Source organism: Aquarana catesbeiana, linkage group LG01, assembly GCF_042186555.1.
Source record: "Aquarana catesbeiana isolate 2022-GZ linkage group LG01, ASM4218655v1, whole genome shotgun sequence".
Lineage (NCBI taxonomy): Eukaryota > Metazoa > Chordata > Amphibia > Anura > Ranidae > Aquarana > Aquarana catesbeiana.
Window position 1 is genome coordinate 174,524,002 of NC_133324.1, and position 24,334 is coordinate 174,548,335.

Below are 24,334 nucleotides of genomic sequence, written 5' to 3' on the forward strand. Positions count from 1 at the left end.
TTGCACTGTTATACAAGCTGTACACTCACTACTTTACATTGTAGCAAAGTGTAATTTCTTCAGTGTTGTCACATGAAAAGATAAAATATTTATGAAAAAATGTTAGGTGTACTCACTTTTGCGAGATACTGTATAAACCACATATATAAAATATAACATCTTTTTAAAACTGTTCTTCTTATGAAAAAAATAAAATAGATTCACGCAACTTTTTATTCATATAATCTTTATTAAACATTAGAATGGTATAAATTAGCCAGTTTTACATGTTCCAGCATTCATAGTGGCATACACAATAAAAACTATTTTTATTTATTTAGATCAAAAGGTGTAAAAGTTCTATAAGTTGGAATAAAACTGTGATTTGGAGACAGATTTATTTAATCCAAATCACAGATGTGGTGGACAAACTTTTACTGTGTCTTACATTGTAAAAAAAAGTAAAAAAGAAAGGAAGACATTACCCATTCCCCTTTTTTGTTTCTTAAGGCAATATCAAGTTTGGCACTAGTAGAAAAATATAACGGAAATGCAGTTTTTTAAATCTTCACACACTTGGAATATAAAACATCTGTTTCTAAATTAAACTGATGCCTCTTTAAAGCCATGGGATTTGTACTAGAGGGTTATGCTCCTGGTTTATAGGTTTCTTTATAGCACTCTAAATCTACATACAATTTCCATCTTCAACATGGCTATAGAAGTTGTTGCAGATTTTTGAGCTGAATTTTCAGTGTCACCAGCCAAAGTGAATTCCTCACATAATAATAGAAGCAAAAATTGCACTGTATATGGTTAATCCACTTCCAACCAGTAGAGGGATCAAACCCTATGTGACTTTATATGCAAGAGTTAAATCTACAGTATTTAGGACCTATTCACATGCTATGGACTTTAAAATGGCATTTTAACGCATGTGCACAGGTTTGTCATTGTTTTTAATTGCACTAGTTCTTATCTGTGCAGTATGTTGATGGACATTGGGCAAAAAAAAAAAAAAAAAATCAGCTCTTTTTTGATTTGTCTGCACAGGAAAACGCAAACGCATAAGTGTAAAGCCAGTCTTAGGGCCCATGCCAACAGGCTTTGGGCTTGTGTGAATGGCAATCATTTGAGAAACATCTGAGATCATTCAGCATTCATTGACAGGTGCATTTGACCTGCTGCCTCCTTCTTACTTGCAGTTGACCTGCTTCAAGTGGGTTATACATTTCCATAGACTTATGCAATGGCGACCCGTCCATTAGGGGTGCACGTGCGCCACCCCCCTATCCATGCATCCGGCCCCCTAATCTACATTCGGGGCACCGGGTGCATGGATTCCAATTTAGGTTTTTTTTTAAGCATGTGATTATAGCTAGAGACTATAATAGGCTTCAAAATAGGGTGGGCTCGGGGCGCTGAGCACTGCGTTTCGAGCCCACCCAGCTGTGTGAGAATAGCGAATGAATATTCGCTATTCTCACACTGATCCTCCTGCCGGTCAATCAGGAAGCGGGTTGTGAGAAAGGACAGGTGATCCTATTGGACGCCTAGGAGGAGGAGGGATGAGATGCATTGCGGAAGCTGCCATGATGCAGAAGAGGAGACGCACGCCCGTTGCAGCACTGCCCGCCCAGAACCTACATGGGGTAAATGAGGCAGGTGACCTGACCGACGGGAGCGAGAGGGAAAAACCCACCAGCCACCACTGGACTTATGTGAATATAAAACCCGTCTGAGGCAAACAAAACCCTATTGACACAGACCCTTAAAAAAAATGGCTATGGAACTAGTTTTGCACTCACTGGTGTCTTTTAACCTGCTTATTCATGGGATGATTATAGCAGTGGATTAAACCCCTTTAGCTATAAATCAATGAATAATAAAGCACAAACCCATTACTATCTGCATTAAATTTGCATATTCATTGGCTCTAAATGTAAATGCAGAAATGTGAAAATTGCCTCTTTCATTACCAAATATGTGGTTCACACATTTTGACAACTTTTTTTGAGAGAGAGCTATAGGTCAAAGTTAAAATGTATTGCTTCTTAGCTTTAAATAGTAATCATGAAAGGTATAAAAAAATTAGGATTGAGCAATACTGGCTTTCCAGTGTTATATACCTTGGAATGATTTTGGCACAATCATGCAATGGTTTTCATGGTTTATGGTGCGCCAAGGAAGTAAATGTCTTCTGATTTACTATTCATCTGTAATAACGCATAGATAGATGGTAATATATGTAGCAAAACACAGTACTGTCCAATACTGAATGGCCTATCTATCATGTATGAAATATTATTATTATTCTTCAGGATTTATATAGGGCCAACAGTTTATGCAGCACTTTACAATGTTTGGGCAAACAGTACCGGTACAATACAATTCAATACAGGAGGAAGCAGAAGGCCCTGCTTGTTAGAGCTTACAATCTAAAAGGGAGGGTCAAGTGATACAAAAGGTAATAACTGTAGAAGATGAGCTGATGGACAAAATAAAAGTATAGTTATAAGGTGGACGCAGGATAGGTTTCTCTGAACAGGAAAGATTTCAGGGATCATCTAACAGTGGATAGAGTAAGAGATTGTTGGACAGATTGGGGTAGGGAATTTCAAAGGATGGGAGAGGCTCGGGAGAAGTCCTGGAGGTGAGCATGGGAGGAGATGACAAGAGAACTAGAGAGCAGGAGAGAATGATTTTATTGGTATTTTTATACTAGGTTAGTGATGTAGCTGGGGGCCAAGTTGTGGATGAAATAAAATATATACTTGCCAAGAAAACAACATAATGCCTAAGGCAGACTGTTCCTACGATGAGACAGTGTGACTATTGTCTGTCCTTGGTTTCACCATGTTCAATTATTTTGTAGGCAGCGCATGGAAACAGAACCTTCTTCTAATGCCCCGTACACACGGTCGGATATTGATCGGACATTCCGACAACAAAATCCTAGGATTTTTTCCGACGGATGTTGGCTCAAACTTGTCCTGCATACACACGGTCATACAAAGTTGTCGGAAAATCCGATCATTCTGAACGTGGTGACGTAAAACACATACATCGGGACTATAAACGGGGCAGTAGCCAATAGCTTTCATCTCTTTATTTATTCTGAACATGCGTGGCACTTTGTGCATCGGATTTGTGTACACACGATCGGAAATTCCGACAACGGATTTTGTTGTCTGAAAATTTTATAGCCTGCTCTCAAACTTTGTGTGTCGGAAAATCCGATGGAAAATGTGTGATGGAGCCTACACACAGTCGGAATTTCCGACAACAAGGTCCTATCACACATTTTCCGTCGGAAAATCCGACCGTGTGTACGGGGCATTAGTGTTTTTTCCTTAGTATCAAAAATGGCAGGACAACTAGTATTACAGGAAGGTAGGAAGCAGTGCTAGAGCTCATGGCTTAGTTCCAGTAGAAGGGGAAGGGACAGGTTTTCAGTGCTACCTGAACTACTACAATGGGTAGTAACAACTAAAAAAAACAAGTTGCATATTTCATGATGTGATTGGTTTAATGTTCAAACATACAGGACCAAACAGATGTGCATTAATGCAGACATATATGGACAGGTTATGATCATCAATTCACATCTACTATTTCCTTGATTCAATACACAGACATTGCCCATTAATCAGTCTTGGGAGTTGTTTTCATTCCATGCATGAAAAGATTTCCATAATTTAGGTTTACAGTCCTAATCTATATCAGTAATCTGTCCATGAAAGTCAATAGGCAAAGGTTAATATAACCTTTCAAAAAAAATCTTCTAAAGAAGATATAAAAGAAATTTTACACATTACCCCTTTTAATTCAGATACAGCAATATTTCACGGGGAAAGCTATTTTCCCCTGCATGTGTTAATCTTAAAATTTACTTGGCTAAGCTTTTGTTTGTGGAAGAGCTACGTCACATCTTTGTTTTTTATGTTATAATCATACTGAATGATCTACACCAGTATGGAATGTTCACATCTTTCTATAGGAGATTGTGTGGCATTCCCTCATAAAGAGTCTGAAGAGATGACTTTGCCGTTGTTTTGTGACAGGTCTTGTGTGCTTGATGGGGGTTTATATATAAAATGAGCAAGGAAAAGGAATATAATTGTGATGACTTTGCTTGCTGCACCTGCAAGGAAGGAAAAACATTATTTTAATATTATGGCAATATGGAGATGGGGTTCTAATCAATATTATGATTATATTGTGTTAAAAACATAAGTAATATGTCCGTACATGAGTGTATTTGTGATTATGCTGTTATATCAGCTTTCTTGAATCAGGGTTGCCCAAAGGGGTTGAAAAGGTGTTCCTTAAAGTGCACCTGTGCCCAGACTATAGACAATAAACTATGTACATAATTTGAACGGGCAGTAAAAGTGCTTTAAAATAAGCCATCCTTGACTTCTTTCGCTGATTTTAATGTGAAGCTCATTCTCAAAAATCCCCAAAGAACACAGAAAAGACTCTAGAGTTGCGTTTTTGTTGGTTTCTAACAGATTAAGAACACTTGTTGTATGTACACATTAGAGGGCTAGTAGTCTACCAAGATCTTTTCTCATATAAAAACACATTTCTTCACAATGATGTTAGAAACCAAGATGAATAGGGGCTTGTTGTAAAGTAATTTTAGCACTTGTTCAGAATAATTAAATATTCTATTGTGCATAATCTGGGCACCGTAGTAAGCTTTGTAAAATTGGCCTCAAACCAACTTAATTCCAACAGAGCCAGTGGTGTGGTTTCACTGAAGCCTCTACTCTTATCCCTCAGATAAGCAACCACTGACACCAATGATCTTTTGATATCTGTAAATGGGGATTTCTTCACACTGATCGCCAATGTAAGGGGGCACTACACTGACTCCACTCACCTCTCAGGTAAGTAACCACTGAAAAACTTTTTAGCTGTCTGCAATGGGGAAATTCTTCCCCATGACCACCAATGTACTATGAAACTATGTACAAGGTAAGCTTCCCATTGACCATCAATGTAAAAGAGCATTCTTCCTGCTGACCACTAATGTAACAGAGTAACACTAACCACCAGTGTAAGGAACACTTACACTGGCTACCAATATAAAGGCCCCTCTAATCTAAATGAACAATGTAACAGGGAATTATGTTCTCTAGTCGTAACTGTAATGGGCCTTTCATCCACTGGACACCAATGCATGAGGATCATTCCCCGACTGGCCATCAATTTGAAGACCCCCCCCCCCTTACTGAGCAGCAGTGTAAGGGCCAATTCCCCACTAATCACCAATTTAGGGACTGAAGTATTATTTTTAATTTCATGATTAATAATGAAACACATTTTAATATAGAGCATGTTTAGGTGTCAGGTATGCTGGGTATAACACGTTTATCAACAATTTACTGAGCACTCACTCATGTGCAGTTAAGCTGCAAATATGATACATTTTATCAGGGGTTTTCTAAATAGTAATATGATTTTAGGTTAAAAAAAGGTTGTATTACAATAAAGATAAAATTTTGCAGGAAATAGAAATTTGAAGTTTTGAACTAATTCTGACTTTTTCATGCAAATTGCAATGATCAGCACATACATTTAAATTCACTAAGATACATTAGTCATTTTACATTATGATTATTTTATTTAAAAAATATTCAAATAACAAACCTAAATATAAGGTGTGGATTTTTTTTTCTCTTACGTGATATAAATATTTAACTGGTAAAAGCCTTATTTGTCTTGAATCAGTATTTTATCTGAATTATTATTTCAGCTGGCATAGGGGTTTCTAGACCCGGGTACCTGGGTTATGTAAGACCCTTGGGGCAATATCATTTAAATAGACTGTTCTAGCACAGTTCTATTTTCATGTCTTCACTACCTGAGCTCAGTGTCAGAAGATTTCTCTGGAAAGCAAACATTCAGACATAAATATGCGCACATATACGCAAACACATACATATATACAACCTTTGAAAAGGTGAAGGCAAACTGCAGACAGGAAGAGCAGGGGGTGATAATCCTGATTAGCTCATTAGCTGTAGTGTAAGATATATCTGAAGTGGAATGCTGTTGAGGTTTACAACATCATAATAGCCCACGTATACCTGTTTCTACTTGTTGCAGTGAAACAGGTTATATCAGTTACGGTTAAAGAGAAGCAAATGGAAGTTATGATGTGATTTATAACAAAACAGCTGTTTTGTCAAGTCTATGTAGAAAGCAAATAATTGTTTTGTGGCTCCCGGCTAATAATGACCTGGCAGTTAAAGCAATTCTAAAGCTTTTCTTTTAATGATAAATTTGTCATACTTACCTGCTCTGTGTAATGGTTTTGCACAGAACAGCCCCAATCCTCATCTTCTGGGGTCCCCTGCCGACACTCCTGTCTTCTCTTCTTTGGTGAGTGCCCACCATAGGAAGCCAGTTCCTATGGGAGTACTCATGTGGGCTGGATCATGAGCTGCACTGCCTGCATCCATAGACACAGACAGTGTGGCTTGGCCCTGGCCCCTCCTCCCTCATCACAGGATTTGATTGAAAGCATCAGCAGCCAATGTCCTGTGAGGAGAGAAAGAGCAAAAAGAGCCACAGCTCTCAGGCACCACTCTGGATGGAGATAAGAATAAGGAGGAGGTGGGGGATCCGAAGAACAGAAGGTCTTTTTTTACCTTATGATGGGGAAATTGCATATTACATATTTCCTTATTAATAATGTGGCTCACTAATGCATTAAAGCCTCCAAATCTTGGTCTAGGAGTCATATAAGATCTTATGTATTGCTTTACCTTACTGATGTAAAGCTTGAGGAATGCAGGATGACAGAGCCCACTATCACCCTTAAAAGGTGATATCACTGTCCAAATAACTTTGATTGGTCATTTACTAACATACTAGCCTGTATCTACCACTGCCCAAACTGGAATAAGTTAGCTCACTCAGAGCTGCCATTAGGCATGCGTCTGTCTGATTACCTGGCCATGCTGTATGAAAAGCAAGGGAACTCCATGGCGGAAACAACATATTTAGTTAAGTATTCTTATTATATCTTCTTTATCTTTATCTTTATCTGTATCTGTCATTACTTTAAAAAAAAATTATATTTTTAAGTATTTGTGTGATCTCTCTCTGCACATATTGAACACAACCCCAAAAACGTGACAAAACACTTTAATGCATAAAATGCACGGTATGCATTAGGGTAAAAAAAAAAAAAAAAGACTTGAGCCTTGAGAACCACTTTAAGAAAACATGTTCACAATACTACTAGTGGGTGTTATAAAGTCATGAAAATAATGCATTAAAAATTTAATTTCCATAGAACATTTAGTCAAAATTGATAGAAGATCTTTTTTGTTCATTGCCCATGTTGTTGATAAATGTTTGAAATGTCTCATATGTCATATGTTTGTACTATTTGTACTAAGTATTCAACATGCTGCACTGAACCACATATCACATTGAGCGCATTAAGGCTTTGATGTGTGGATTTCTAAATGTACTTTTTGTAGAACCATCTCTCTGTTAAATTGTATGTCTCAATTGTAAATGTATAAAAAATGGAAAAGGAGCATGCTGTCAAAATAACATTAAGTACTTAAGGGGGATTTCTAGTCACTGCTATTCTTATCTAAATAAAGAAGATCATTGTGTTTTTATATGATCTACACTGAACGTAAAATAAATCTATACTTTTGTATTCTTATGTTTTAATCACCTCCTCCAAAGTTCTTTACTGATCTGTCCTTGCTGCTTCAAGCTACATGGCCAATCTTTTGCTTCTTCTGTGTATGTGTGGAAAAAATCCCATTAATTCTTTGGGGGTGGCTGTTTATTGTTGGAATTCATAACTGACAGCTGTCCATAAGAATGGATGGAATTTTCTCCATGCAAGCAAAGATGGAGTTGGAGACTGGCCAGAGAGTTTGCAGTGTGACTGTGTGGCTTCCTGTTGACTGTATAGCATGGATCTTGCAGGTATGAGGACAGGTGAGTATAAAACCCTGGGGGCTTGGGGTGCTAGGAGTTAATTTAAAGACTAACTATACAAAAGGGTAATCATATTTTAAAGGGGCTTCCAAAAGCAGACTTTTCCTTGACCTCCCTCCATAAAGCTCTGCTGCCTTGTCCCCATCTAACACACTTCCACTACACAACCAGGAGTGTTCCACACCTTTCAACCTCCTGAGGCAGACCTGAAATGCTGAAATTAAATGAATATCTGGAGCACAGACAGGTGGATGATTTGAAAAAATAAGTCCTCAGTATTTTCATAAAAAGTCCATAAGTCCAGAATTATAGCATTGAATATTTAAAACATATATTTAATTTATAGGCAGCAGCCATCCCAAGAGTGTGTCCAAGGAAACTCTGTAATAAAAGACAGAAAGGTAAGGAGGTGCACCTAAGTGTAGTATTAAAACATAAGTATTTATTCCATAAGGTTAAGAACATTTACAAGATGTAAGGGGAATCACGCGTGATTTGCCTTACATCTTGTAAGTGTTTTTAACCTTATGGAATAAATACTTAAGTACTACTTACGCATCTAAGTACTACACTTAGATGCGTCCCCCCCATCCTTTTCTGACAGACTTGAAATGCTGCCTACAATCTAATACAAATCACAGTCCCCAACACTGAGACATGTTCCTCATGATGACCCCTGTTCTTGTTATAGGATATTAGGGAAATACTACACAAACTCTTTTTCTCTTAATACCTGTATCAGCAGAGGGCAACTGGAGGCCTGGTAAGCAAGGCAGAGGTATTTCCGCTGTTACTCAGAGTATGGAAGATCATGTAGTTTATATGTGTTTAAATTATGTATTATATATTGTATTTATATATTATATATTGTAAATATATTGTATTATGCATATATTATTATTTTTTAATCAACGTTGTTGCATTTAATTTTCCTTCTATGTCATAATTATGAAATCAACAATATATTCAAAAGAGAGCTTTACTAAATACAGTGAAAGGTGTTCCCAAAATCAGCCTATTTCTTTATGGCCTAATTAGCTAATACTATATAAAATGTGGTGGTGTTGCAAGCCATTTTGGGGGTGTCTTCTGGGAGGCATGGTTCTCTGGCATTAGACCACTGTCAACAAAGGACCAGAGCTCCAATAGCTCTAAGGAACTGCTACAGTGGGATGGCACAGTGGTGTAGTGAATAGCGCTTTCATCTAGCAGTAAAGCGGGTTGCTGGTTCAAATCACAACCATGACACTACCTGCTGTGTGCATGTTCTCCCTGTGCCTTTGTGGGTTTGCTCCAGGTACTCCAGCTTCCTCCCACACTCCAAATACTAGGTTAATTGGATCCTGTCTAAATTGGCCCTAGTATGTGTATGTATGAATGTGAGTTAGGGACCTTAGAGTGTAAGCTGCTTGAGGGTAGGGACTGATGTGATTGTACAATGTAAATGTAAAGTTCTGAGTAAATTAACAGTGCTAAATAAGTACCTGAAATAAATAAAGAGAAGGAAATCAGTAAAGAGAAGAGATAATGTACATTTGCTGGTCTTTTTGGAAGAAAGGTAAGAAGTCTGTGCCATGCTGATCCTGTTTAATCCTCAGTGGCAGGTATGGCCCTGATCGTAGCCTGCTAGGACTGCAGCAGACTTGAAATAGAACATAACAGTTCATGCAATGTAATGTTTATACATGCTAATATTGTTAAATCTGCATTTGGAATTAAATATTGCTTATGTAAAAATACATTACTTACTGATGCCAACGAGTTTATATGATATATTTGAATTATTATAGATCCAGCAGGCTCCTTTTACTTCACATTCATTCAAGTTCCAGAGAATGCAGCTACTGTCTATAACAACTCCAAATAATATTGGTCCAGGTATAGAACCTCAAAACAGAAACAAACCTAAATTATTATACAAAACAAACTGAAAAACCCATACACAATTTGTATGCATGATGCAAATAACATCAAAAAACAATTCTACAAATTGTATCAATAAAATGTTAGAAATGAATAACAAAACTCTCAATGGAAGAGTCTGACATTAGGTAAAAAAAAAAAAGAACATAATTAATATTTTATTTCAAATTCAGTTTACCATGCAACAGCAATTCAATCCAAGGACAAAGATTTAATTAGCTACACTGTGAAGTCTATTCATGCATTTCTCTCACACAAAATTCTCACACAACTTTATCCAAAGATTCACACATTTTTTGAATTGAAATTGAACACATTAATAAACAGACCCCCTTGTGTTTATGTCAGATCTAATTCAGTCAGACTTTATAAGCCTCTTACAAGGCTTATGAGCAGAGCTGTAGCTTTTTGTCATGTGATTCAGTGCTGTGAGCAGTGGCGGCCGGTCCATAAGGGACGCAGGGGCACCCCCCCCCCCCTAGTTTGCATGTGGGGCGCCCCCTCCCCCAGTTTGCATGTGGGGCTCCGGACTTATGCCCTTCTATTAGGTCTGTCTTTTTTTTTCAAGCACCTTATTAGAGCCTAAAGCTCTAATTGGCTTGAAAAATGTTGTGCTCGGGGCGCAGAACCCTCCCACTTGTAATACTAGTGAATCAAGATTCACTATCGGTTTCTGGCTTCTCCTCCCAGGCAATCAGGACAGGAGGCAGTTCTAAAGAACACCGGGTTAGCCGGGAGGAGAATCCGGGGAAGCTGTGGTGCCGTGTCTGCTGGAATGGTGAGTGCGGACCTGGGGGGGTTTGTTTGCCGCCCCCCCAAAATGTTTAGCACCAGCCATCACTGGCTGTGAGAGGTCAGTTCCTGAACCCTAAAATGCAATAAGCTGTATTTTGGCAGATTTAGATTCAGGCCAAATAATACCCCTTAATGTGATAGGGTAAAGTGGTTCACTTTCACTTCAATGCAGTTCAGCTGGGGTGCAAGAAGGGGGTTTGATGGAAGCTATCACTTCTCTATTAAGGGAAGTGTCCCATTGTTTGTCTCACATCAACCTTGATCCACTTGCCAGAGGATGAAGATGTATGCAACAATGAAGATGAAAACTAGTTAGTGAGTATTTTTTTATTCAGTTTTAGAAATCAATCAAATCAAATTTCTATGAGATTGAATCTCCTTTCCAAACTCATTACTGAGGCACCTGCTATATCTCTTGCTACTATGCATTCTGAAAACCTAAGGATATTGAGCGTTGTAGATAGGGGATAGCAATGTCTCTATGTTGAGCTCTGGAGGGGTGAACCTGCCAGCCACTTTGATTACTAAAGTTTAATGAATGTCAACTAATACATTATGGGGTTTTCTTTAAAAATAAGAATAATGAATTCAAAGTTATATCATTGTAAATAAGGTGACATTTACCCAATAACCGAATTAATGACCATTGTACTCCAAGAGCGAATGATCTTTGCTTGTCTGGCACACACCTGAAAAAAGAAAGATGACAGTTTATATTTACATTTAATGCATGAAGTCCAATATGTCCCACTTCATAAACCACAAAATATTGTAAACTTTTTACAGTCATTCTAATGAAAATCTCTTACGCCCTGTACACACGGTCGGATTTTCCGACTGGAAATGTTCAGTGGGAGCTTGTTGTCGGAAATTCCGACCGTGTGTAGGCTCCATTGGACATTTTCCATCGGAATTTCCGACAAACAAAATTTGAGATCTGGATCTCAAATTTTCCGACAACAAAATCCGTTGTCATAAATTCTGATCGTACAAAGTTCCACGCATGCTCAGAATCAAGCAGCAGAGCCGCACTGGCTATTGAACTTAATTTTTCTCGGCTCGTCGTACATGTTGTATGTCACCACGTTCTAGACGTTCGGAATTTCCGACAAGTTTTGTGAGACCGTGTGTATGCAAGACAAGTTTGAGCCAACATCCATCGGAAAAAAAACATGGATTTTTTTGTCAGAATGTGTGATCGTGTGTATGCGGCATTAGAGTCTTTCTTCCTGATGTCTTACCTTGGGTGTTGAACTGCAGGAATCTTTCAGTACTTGCAAGTACTTGTGTCTTCACGTTCACCCTTGGTTCCTGTGACCATGGGTTTTAGGCCTAGGCTGTACAAAAGGCAATTTGAGATTTTTTTCTTGAGAGCAGAGTTCGTGCCTTTTGGAATAGGGTATGTTGTAGGGTCTATAACATGTTTAATAATTTATAATAATCATCTCAGGCATGTTTAATTTACTATTTGTTTTTGTGGGGGGCTCATACTCCTCTTTAAGTGAACTGAAAAATGATGCAGTTCAGTAAAGTGTACCTAGACCCTGTACTGAGGGAATGCCATAATCTATTATAGGAACCTGTGATATCAATCACCTAAATACAATATTTTTACTGGTTGTATCTGGAGTGTTCTTGTCCTCTTCTCTAGAGTCCCCTGCAACCTTTAAACAGTTGAAAAACAAATAAGGAAGGAAAGAGCTTGTGCCCCTTTTTTGGCATCATGTGCTAAATTACACTTTTAGCTGTAGATTGAAGGTATTATAGATACTAATATTGTTAATAAAAATGTTTAATTATGCCACAGCAGTATCCAAGACGAACAGAAAACCTGCATGCAGACTGAACAGCCTTTGGGTGACTGTAGTTATTATTCACTCCTCTCTATTAGGGACAGAGGCTTTTTTTGGGTATGGGTTAATTCGGGGATGGGCATGGGTTGAAACAAGACCTGTCTGAGAAACACCAATAGCACTATGATTCTTAAAAATTAAATATACTATACTATAATATATGTATATACAGGGCTTTTTTTCTCAGAGAATAGGTGCAGGAACTCAACAATGCTCACCACACACACACATACCTGCCAAATTGCGTCAAATAGTCCCTTCCCTCTACATACAACCCCTCCCTCCAATGCCCTCATCTTCCCCCCCTCCTTAAAAGCTCCACCATCTGTCATATTTCTTACCTTTGTTGCAATATTAAGCTGAAGCACCTATCCGGCTGTAGTACCTCCCAGCATACTATACTATACTACAGTCATCTGCAAGGGAGATCGTGCAGTAGGAGCATCAACAACTGGTCACCAGGGAAAAAATGGAGACCACAGAGGGTGCAGCCTACCACGCACCCTCTCCTGCTCATGACTGCACTGAACCCTGGGCACCTGTTCTGTATTTCCCTTGTCCCTGTCCGGCACTCAGTTGGGATCTGCACAGGGGATCTGACCTGTGGGAGCTACTGGGAGATAAGCTATCACTTGTAAACACAGAAGCTGGACTTCAGTATTACCAAGTGATAGTGGTGAGCAGGGAGCAGAAGACCTGAGCCAGAGGTGGTGGAACTGAGTTCCCCCTATTTCCTGCTGAAAAAAAGCCCTGTGTATGTATATATATATATATATATATATATATATATATATATATATATATATACACACACAGTATCTCACAAAAGTGAGCACACCCCTCACATTTTTGTAAATATTTTATTATATCTTTTCATGTGACAACACTGAAGAAATTACACTTTGCTACAATGTAAAGTAGTGAGTGTACAGCTTGTATAACAGTGTCAATTTGCTGTCCCCTCAAAATATCTCAACACACAGCCATTAATGTCTAAACCGCTGGCAACAAAAGCAGGTACTAAGTGAAAATGTCCAAATTGGGCCCAATTAGCCATTTTCCCTCCCCAGTGTCATGTGACTCATTCGTGTTACTAAGTCTCAGGTGTGAATGGGGAGCAGGTGTGTTAAATTTGGTGTTATCGCTCTCACGCTCTCAAACTGGTCACTGGAAGTTTAACGTGGCACCTCATGGCAAAGAACTCTCTGAGGATCTGAAAAAAAAATTTTTTGCTGTACATAAAGATGGCCTAGGCTATAAGGAGATTACCAAGACCCTGAAACTGAGCTGCAGCATGGTGGCCAAGACCATACAGCGGTTTAACAGGACAGGTTCCACTCAGAACAGGACTCACAATGGTCGACCAAAGAAGTTGAGTGCACGTGCTCAGCATCATATCCAGAGGTTGTCTTTGGGAAATAGACGTATAAGTGCTGCCAGCATTGCTGCAGGGGTTGAAGGGGTAGGGGACCAGCCTTTCAGTGCTCAGACTATATGCTGCACACTGCATCAAATTGGTCTGCATGGCTGTTGTCCCAAGAAGAAGCCTCTTCTAAAGATGATGCACAAGAAAGCCCGCAAACAGTTTGCTGAAGACAAGCAGACTAAGGACATGGATTACTGAAACTATGTCCTGTGGTCTGATGAGACCAAGATAAACTTATTTGGTTCAGATGGTGTCAAGCGTGTGTGGTGGCAACCAGGTGAGGAGTACAAAGACAAGTGTGTCTTGCCTATAGTCAAGCATGGTGGTGGGAGTGTCATGGTCTGGGGCTGCATGAGTGCTGTCAGCACTGAGGAGCTACAGTTCATTGAGGGAACCATTAATGCCAACATGTACTGTGACATACTGAAGCAGAGCATGATCCCCTCCCTTCAGAGACTGGGCCGCAGGGCAGTATTCCAACATGATAACGACCCCAAACACACCTCCAAGATGACCACTGCCTTGTCAAAGAAGCTGATGGTAAAGGCAATGGACTGGCCAAGCATGTCTCCAGACCTAAACCCGCTTGAGCAACTGTGGAGAATCCTCAAACGGAAGGTGGAGTAGCACAAGGTCTCTAACATCCACCAGCTCCATGATATTATCATGGAGGAGTGGAAGAGGACTCCAGTGGCAACCTGTGAAGCTCCGGTGAACTCCATGCCCAAGGGGGTTAAGGCAGTGCTGGAAAATAATGGTGGCCACACAAAATATTGACACTTTGGGCCCAATTTGGACATTTTCACCTAGGGGTGCACTCACTTTTGTTGCCAGCGGTTTAGACATTAATGGCTGTGTGTTGAGTTATTTTGAGGGGACAGCAAATTTACACTGTTATACAAGAGCTGTACACTAACTACTTTACATTGTAGCAGTGTCATTTCTTTAGTGTTGTCACATGAAAAGATATAATAAAATATTTACAAAAATGTTAGGGGTGTACTCACTTTTGTGAGACACTGTATATACATATATATATATATATATATATATATATATATATATATATATATATATATATATATATATACAGGGCTTTTTTTCTCAAAGAATAGGTGCAGGAACCTCCGCCCCCTACCCACCTCCGAGCACTGTTCCTTGGTTCCACCTCCTACCCACCTCCCAGTGCCACCCCTTTTAGAGAATACAGAACCAAGTATCATTTTTTAGTGCTAAGTATTTTGTATAGAATTTGTTAATGATAACAAGAAAGGCAGTAAAATGGATATAGCAACAATGGACACTCAAGTGACAATACACTCCCAACAGCCAGCATCCATAGACCCCCCCAGCAGCCAGAAATATTAGACCCTTCCCTCAACAGTAGATCCCTCCAACAATGATTGACCCCCAGCAACATAAGACCCACCCCAGCAACAATACAACCCCCAACTGGCAACAACAGACCTCCACAGCAACAATACCCCCCCCCCCCTGCAAAAATAGGTCCCCTCCAGCAACAATAGATTTGTCAGTAGCCAGCATCAATAGACCCTCCAGCAGCCAGTAACAAAGACCCCTTCTTCAACAGTAAATCCCTCCCAGCAAAATAAGACTCACCCAGCAACAATAGATCCCCCATGGACAACAGAAGATCAACCCAGCATAAATAAACCCCCATCCTCAGCAAATAGATTCCCTCCAGCAATAACAGATTCCCCAGAACCAGCATCAATATATCCTCCAGTACCCCTTGCCATTACATATACTCAGTTCTGGAGGTGCCGGAACTGAGTTCCCCCGCGTTCCCACTGGAAAAAAGCCCTCTCTCTCTCTATATATATATATATATATATATATAAACATACATGCACAATTAATTATTAACTGTAAAGTCTCCAAAAGTCTGACAAAAAAGTCTCCTTGATATCAGTAATTCACTGCACAGGAGCACCTGGACTGGCAGAAGGAGGGGCAGCAGTTAATGCAAACAAGATCTATTGCACTGCAAAATGTTTTTTCCATCTAACACTCTGTAAAGGGAAGGTAAAACCAATGTGATGTCATAAATGTGCTATTGCTCCTTTCCTGTCCAGTCACAGACCACGCCAGATTCTAGACCAGGCTTTATTATTCAGCTGCAGTCTAATAAGCAGAGAAGTCTAAGGAAATGCAGAACTAGGCTGTGCTGCTGAGCAAAACTTGTGACACAGGTTTATGAATCCTTTGGCAGATGGTACACATCACATATATGCATTTCTCTAATGTATTTAGTGGCTTGCCCGCAGTTTAGCTTTTGCCAAAAAGACAAACCCTTGCTAAAATTATATAAAATTGACACCCTTAACAACATATTTCAGGATATAACAGTTTACTTTATTTAGACAAACCAATATGTGATTAGTTGGCATGGGTTTCTGCATACTCCTAGCCTTAAAGAGTAACTCCACTTTTGTTAAGAAAAAACATTCCCCTCTGGTTTATCTTTACACATTGCAAGGATTTTAACAAACTTTGTTTCAGATTCCTATCTTTTGTTATTCTGAACATATAGTTGTTTGTTTGTCTGTGTGCATGTGTACAGTTGTTTCAGAATGGTTTCTATAATTATCAATCAGCTGCTGCACATGCAGGGCTCCAATGAAGAAATTGGCAAGGCCTGCATCCCTTTAGATGCCAAAAATCTGACTTGTATCTTATTCCAAACTTCTGGGAAAATCAGTAAGCCACCCTTTTTTGAAACCAATTAGAGCCTCAGGCTCTAATCATGTGCTTCAAAAAAAAACAAAACATTGAAATCCATGCATCCGGTGCCCTGCATGTAGATTAGGGGCCGGGCGCATGGATTAGACCATGAATGGGCTGCCACTGCATATTGTATTGCATTTTACAGAAAATTAGAGAGCTGGAGATTGAAAAGGAAAGGAAATGCCATTTTTATCTACTTCATCACATTCACATCAACTTCAGTTGCACCGTTTCTTTTCTGCCTAATATATCTCTCCGATTTTTAGATGCCATTGTACCAATATTATCAATGTTATTTACTTAACCTGTCAGAGGTCATAAAGCTATGGGTGATCAATGTGTATTGAATTAGTAATTCCTGGAAGCACATCTCATTCTAACACACTTCCATAAAGTGCTGTACTATGCACATGTGCATTTGTGTAGCTGACAAGAATGCATATCTCATGCTTACCTCAGAATGGCAATTGTTGTTGGTGTTGCAGTCATGAAAGTAGTAACAACCACAAAGAAAAAAAACACCATAAATAATATCAGGTTTTTACAAGTGGATTCACATTTTCCAGGCAAGGCCTCAAAAGCATTCAAATGTAATGTTCGCTTCAATGTTTTTTCTAATGGGTCTCCCACACAGGAACAATTGGTGAAAATCTGAAAGAGAAACCATTCACTGAAATAGAACTGGAAAGTAGTGGAAATCCTGTACCCCCCACACCAAAATAAGATATAAGAAGGCACATTTGGGAAAACGTATAAAGCCACAGATAGGTGAATGAATTTGCCCGTGTCTGCACTGAGGAAGGAATATCTACACCGAACTTTCTTTCTACAGTGCCCTCATCCCTCTCCTCCCTCCCCAAACACTGCTCCCGTCTCACTGACAGGCCCATGGTTGAGGAGTCTTGTACCTGGGTGGATGGAGCTTGATGAGCAACTGAGAGGCTAGTTCCTAATCAGGTCCACTTTAATTTTGATTGACAGTGCTGTTGACAGATCCATAGCTGCTAATCAGTGCAGAGGAAGCTTTCAAATCCACCCACCATCACATGTTGTCAATCAGAATTAAAGTGGACCAGATGGGGAGCTAGTTCTTCAGTTCACCATCAGTCTCTGCCCACTCAGTGACAAGTTATTTTCCAAGTATGGGCATTGCCCACATTTGGGTAATGACATCACCTGTATTCCCTTTTACATTTTACAATGTACATTTTAAATGTCACATTCATGATACCTTTCTGGCACGGGCATGGCCCACTCTGAGCAGGTGATGCACCTCTGTACAGAGCCTACCCTGTTTCCCCGAATATAAGACCTAGTGTGATTGTTGGTGATGGCTGCAATATAAGCCCTACCCTCCAAATAAGCCCTAGTTAAAGTCCTTGTAGGTCTTATTTTCAGGGTAGGACTTATTTTTGGGGAAACAGGGTAGGGCTTATTTGGGGGGTGGGGCTTATATTGCAGCCATCACTGACAATCACGCTAGGTCTTATTTAAATAAAAAACAGCATTTTATCTTGCACATGATTGGATGATAAAATCAGCAGAGCTTCCCCTAATTTCAGATCTACCCCTCAGATTTACAGCGACTGCACTTCTAAGTGCACTTGAAGTGCACTTGTAGTGAAAAGTGGATTTGCCTTTCGTTAATAACACCCAATGTGTTGAAAGAAATTTCCTGCTTTATCTTTGGTTGTTAGGCAAAACACTGTTATTTTGTTTATGACAAACTTTTAGTAAATGAACCATTCAATATTAAAATTAAAAATAAGGTTAACAACTCTCATATTTTTGTCTGATATCTCTTGAAATTTCTTGGGTAGAATCCTAGTAGTATTTGTCCCTATTCCCATTCCTGGCACTACTAAAACAAGTGAATGTCACCCTTCCCTTTTTGATAATGTGATATAAATTAGAATCCAGTGACAAGCGGCCTTGCTGAGGCAAATAGGGTGCAGCACATCAATGAGTAATAGAGATAATGTCACTGCAAGTAGATGATATGTCCATTTTTTGGGAGGCCTAACAATTTAAACAATTCATCTGCATGAGTTAACTTGCAGCACTGCCATCAAATGTGACCAGATATACACTGAACGTTGTAACCCTATATTCTGGACTTTTTTTTTTTTAATGGGTCCTCAGTGGTCAGAGGCCCACAATGAAACTAGCTATAAATAAAAGCTAAATTGACGAGGAGGCCGGTAAGTTTAAATTCCTGCCCATTTGTGCACCACAAAGTAATGTTATCCCTGTTTTAAAGTGGTTGTAAACCCTTACAGACCACTTTTTGCACAGGTAAGCCTATATAATAAGGCTTACCTGTAGCTACCCAGGATATCTCCTAAACCTGCACGGTTTTGAAGATATCCCCTGTATTTGCATGTGCCGACGTCATCGGCACATGTGCACTGAAGCAAATTGAAGCAATGGCACGTACACGCGGTTTGCTTCAGTGAGGGTGACGTTACCGGTGGCTCCTGCACGGGAGTGACGTCATGGCTCCGGCCAATCACAGCGCCAGAGCCACGATACCTGGAAGTAACCCCCGGGAGTGATGTCGCCGGCCGGTGCTGTGTACAGTCACCGCAGCGAGGGCTTCGATCTCAGGTGAGTATTACATATGAGCTAGTATGCTATGCATACTAGCTCATTATGCCTTTGTCTTGCAGGTGTTAGTTTTTTTTTTCAAAGTGGGTTTACAACCACTTTAAAGAGATTAGTGCTATGATCATGAATGTGATTACTCCTGTTCAAATAATACAAATTACAGTATAAGGCCACAAACACTCATGCTTTACCATTTTAGCATGTTCAGCAATAGTTGGGGCCTTAAACTAAAGGCAAAACTTTTTTTTTATAGTTTTGGATAGACTGGAGAGATTAGAACCCCTGTCAGTTTAAGAGATCACCTTCTCTATTTGCCCTTTTTACCATTATCATTGAAAGTTAAAGTAAAAGTTAAAGTAAAAGAAAAGCTCAAATTTTGGATTGTCCCCAGAAAAGTAATAGGGAGGAAATCTTCTGATGGGGACATTAGTTCTGGTGACCTGGGGGTCCCCAAGGAAATCCCTTCATTTGCATGGATTTCCTCTCACTTTCTGTTGGCTATAGGACAGGAAGTGAAGGGAAATCTCCTCAATGGGACACAGGGGTTATAACCCTCCATTGCTCTATCCAAAATGAAAAAATAAGTTTTGCCTAGAGTTCTACTTTAAGTCCATTTATTTCTACAACGTATCAATGCTTATGCTGTATGGTATCCATAACATGCACTTCATGATGTCCTGAAGAATATCATTCAGTCTGGACTCCACACATTGTTCCCTTGTCTATATAGTCATTTCCTATTACATCCACACTGCCGTCGGCTGGCTTAGAATTGACCCAATGAAACACAGTGGGAGTGTTATTCAAGGTTTAATTGCGTTGTTAGGTTTTAGCTGTCCTGTATGTCAGCATGATAGAGCAAAAGAGACAAGCCCGGATATAATCTGTTCAAGTGTCAGGCATCATGATGCAAATTACTTTAGCTGCTTCACATGAAAAGATAAGTAAATACGTCTTAAAACCGTATACTGCAGTCATTTTTAGCTTATTGTGAGTTATTCATTAAAGAATATGTTCATTTTGAAAACTTTATTTTCCTCTAATGACCTCTTTTAGAAAGCTGTACAGGATCATCACAGATACTATGAGTTCAAATGTTCTTGGGTGCCCCAATAAAGTAATTTGCAGTTATAACTCTTAAAGATGGCACCACTGGCATTGCTTCTGGTATATATGCTGCCTAGGCTTTCTCACGCTTGGCTAGCTGGGATAAGCAGTGAGCATAAACATCTAAAGGGATACAGGGATTATCTTCCCTATCTTTTTCCAACCCAACCAAAGATACTGCAGCCTCCCTCCAATGCTTGCCTGGAGCAAATTCCATTTTATACTCTTCCAGACCCTTTATAAAAACACCTTTTTCATTTAAATGGTACACTTGATCTTTTTTTAAGTAAAAAAAAAAAAAGATTACCTTAGTTCCATCGCTAGATACTTCAGTGGATAAACATCCAGCATAACAAGATGAAAAATACTGGACTCCATCAGCAGCACAAACTGGGTCATAAAAGGAACGGGCGCAGGAGCAGTTACTATTACACGAGGACAACAATTCATCAATTTTATCAGTCCTACGATTACAAATAATGGAAAGAAGTAGAAACATTTTTTTAATAATTGATATTAATTTAACAACCTAAAGTGATTGTAAATGATCACCTTATAAAACAACCCATTCAGTTTAAAATAGAAATGAAAGGCAAACCATTTTTGTATAGATAAAAAAATAAAAAATAAAAAAAATAAAAATACCTTTCTTCCCTTTTTTAAAAGTGATCACATTCCCTCTGTTCTCAGCTGCATAAGAGCTGGGGAAGGAGAAGCAGCAGCACACGGAGCTTCCCAGTGAATGGCTGTGCAGTGGGGGCATGTCAGGACAAGTCTGATCATTGGAGGAGAGCACACTGAGTTCCCAGCATAGCTAGAGCAGTGTTTCTCAGCTCCAGCCCTCAAGGCGCCCCAACAGGTCATGTTTTCAGGATTTCCCTCAGATGAAACAGCTGTGGTAATTACTAAGGCAGTGAAACTGATCAAATTACCTGTGAAAAATAATGGTAAGCCTGAAAACATGACCTGTTGGGGCGCCTTGAGGACTGGAGTTGAGAAACACTGAGCTAGAGAACTGACCATGGCGTGCTCTCTTGCTTAGTGTGTTCAGTTTTTAATAGAAAAGCAGAGGAACTGGCAGGAACACCAGGGATTTCACACAAAGGGGGTAACAAACGCTTTAAAGTAAGCTGCATTCACATCTGTGTATTGTGGTATGCCATTTTCCCAGGTGCATTTATTTATTCTGTATATTTGTGTTCAGAGTAAATTGCAATATACTTGTACAAGTCAAAGGAGGACTGGGCTAGGGGGAAGGGGGATCAGCAATATTAAGGTAAGTTGTGTTGGTAGTATGTATATTTCCAAATTCAGACATCAATCAGAGTGGCGCTCGGTCAGTGGTGGTGACAAGTGGTGGGCATTATATAGCTACCTGCTCTCTGTTTAGACTTGCAATCATTATCTCTGGTAGAGGGATGCAGTCCAGTACTGACCTCCTTTTCAGTTCTGAGATGTCATGTGACCAGATGCCAAAAGTCAGATTAAAAGAGGTCCTTTAGGAACACCTAGCTTTCTCATCAATCAATGCTGCACCATGGCACACCTTGAGCGGTCTACTTTCTTTAGCACACATAAATCTGTCCCTACCATGAAAGAGCTGATTGGTTGAATTTGACCCCCAGGCCTTAGGTTCCCAATCCGTCTCTGTACAGAACGTTTTAGTGAGGTACACATGAATGCATGCACACACAGTAGGTGCGAATCCAGACTAAAAGTATATAATTTACTTTTAAGCTAATTTGGCCTGTGCAGCACTCCAGCAGCTCCAACGCCTCAGTAATTTCCTGGCAAAATGAATTTGCCAAAGTCACGCCACATTTCTGTGGATGAGTGGTATGATATAATGTCTTGTAAGACAGAGTTCCTTTGAAAGGGTATTAGGGTGACAATTTAAATAGGAATACACATAATAGGAATATTAAATGGTCATTTTGAGTAGTATGTGTAAATCAGCTAAATTAACATGAAAGAAATAAACATAACCATAAAAAGGTAGTATGAATCTAAAAAAGTCACTCATAGCAAGACATCCACCATGTACTTACCCATTATAACTCACTGTAACACCAGCAAATGGCTCATTGCCACACTTTGCAAAAATAAAGACTGTTACCAAAGCCAGAGACACAAAGGACAGTATTATTGAGAATCGAATAATGTTTTTACAATCAAACTTGAATTTTGAGACAATTATACCACCGATGACTTGTCCAATTGCTGCTGCTGGAATTAGTACACCACCTGGGAAGTTGAAATAGGAAGAGCAGGGATGAACATTAATATGCTTTTTTAATGAACCAATGCAAGGAGCAAAGCATTAATGTTGAACACAAGGCAGATATAAAATACATATATTAACATACACTACATTACCAAAAGTATAGGCATGTTTGCCTTTACACGCACATGAACTTTAATGGCATCCCAGTCTTAGTCAGTAGGGTTCAATATTGAGTTATGGAAGTCCGTAGGGTTCAATATTGAGTTATGGAACTTCCATAGGGTACCATATTGAGTTATGGAACTTGTTTGTGCACTGGTGTGCAGTCATGTTGGAACAGGAAGGGACCATCCCCAAACTGTTGCCACAAAGTTGGGAGCATGAAATTGTCTAAAATGTCTTGATATGCTGACGCCTTAAGAGTTCCCTTCACTGGAACTAAGGGTCCAAGCCCAACCCCTGAAAAACAACCCCACACCATTATCCTCCCTCCACCAAATGATTTGGACCCATGCACAAAGCAAGATCCATAAAGACATGGATAAGCAAGGTTGGAGTGGAGGAACTTGACTGGCCTGCACAGTCCTGACCTCAACCGGATAGAACACTTTTGAGATGAATTAGAACTGGTAAGAGTATCTGAATTTGATTCGGTATCTGACTATTGTAATTCAGCATACAGCAGCACTCAGACTGAAAGAGGGAAGGGCATGACTAGGAGTCAGTTACCTGTATTGGGAGATGGGGGCAAGTGTCCAGAGAGAACATTCATCCGCTCCTATAGCATCACTTCCTCACTGCCTAAAATGCTGCCAGATCTTGTTTGCCAGTGAGCAGTGGTGGCTGGTGCTCAAAATTTTTTGGGGGCGCAAACAAACTGAAAAATACTAACCTCCCCCATCTATTGCAGCCTCACTGTGCCCATCAAAGGCAGCCATTGTGCCAATCAAATACAGCCACTGTGCCCATCAATTGCACTTATTGTGCCCATCAAACGCAGCCACTGTGCCCATCATATGCAGCCACTGTGCCCATCAAACGCAGCCACTGTGCCCATCATATGCAGCCACTTGTGCCCATCATATGCAGCCACTTGTGCCCAGTATATGCAGCCACTTGTGCCCGTCAAATGCAGCCACTCGTGCCCATCATATGCAGTCACTTGTGCCCATCATATGCAGCCACTTGTGCCCAACAAATTCAACCACTTGTGCCCATCAAATGCAGCCAGTGTGCCCATCATATGAAGCCACTTGTGCCCATCAAATGCAGCCACTTGTGCCCATCATATACAGTCACTTGTGCTCAGTATATGCAGCCACTTGTGCCCATCATATGCAGCCACTTGTGCCCAGTATATGCAGCCACTTGTGCCCGTCAAATGCAGCCACTCGTGCCCATCATATGCAGCCAATGTGCCCATCATATGCAGCCACTTGTGCCCAACAAATTCAACCATTGTGCCCATCAAATGCAGCCAGTGTGCCCATCATATGAAGCCACTGTGCCCATCATATGCAGCCACTTGTGTCCATCATATGCAGCCACTTGTGCCCAGTATATGCAGCCACTTGTGCCCATCACATGCAGCCACTTGTGCCCATCATATGCAGCCAAATGTGCCCAGTATATGCAGCCACTTGAGCCCATAATATGGAGCCACTTGTGCCCATCAAATGCAGCCACCTGTGC

At 40.0% G+C, this 24,334-nt stretch overlaps 1 protein-coding gene across 1 annotated transcript in view; it reads right to left on the reverse strand.

The window, feature by feature from the left end:
• Positions 1-209: 209 nt before the first annotated feature.
• Positions 210-24,334, reverse strand: part of SLCO4C1 (solute carrier organic anion transporter family member 4C1) — a 121,937-nt gene continuing 97,812 nt past the window's right edge. The window contains exons 8-13 of the mRNA XM_073624568.1: positions 22,467-22,662; positions 20,726-20,882; positions 17,159-17,355; positions 11,302-11,366; positions 9,709-9,846; positions 210-4,123 (exon numbers count right to left, since the gene is read on the reverse strand). Of these exons, the coding sequence (XP_073480669.1) occupies positions 3,999-4,123; positions 9,709-9,846; positions 11,302-11,366; positions 17,159-17,355; positions 20,726-20,882; positions 22,467-22,662 (878 nt within the window). The 3' untranslated portion in view covers positions 210-3,998. The remainder of the gene's footprint in view (positions 4,124-9,708; positions 9,847-11,301; positions 11,367-17,158; positions 17,356-20,725; positions 20,883-22,466; positions 22,663-24,334) is intronic.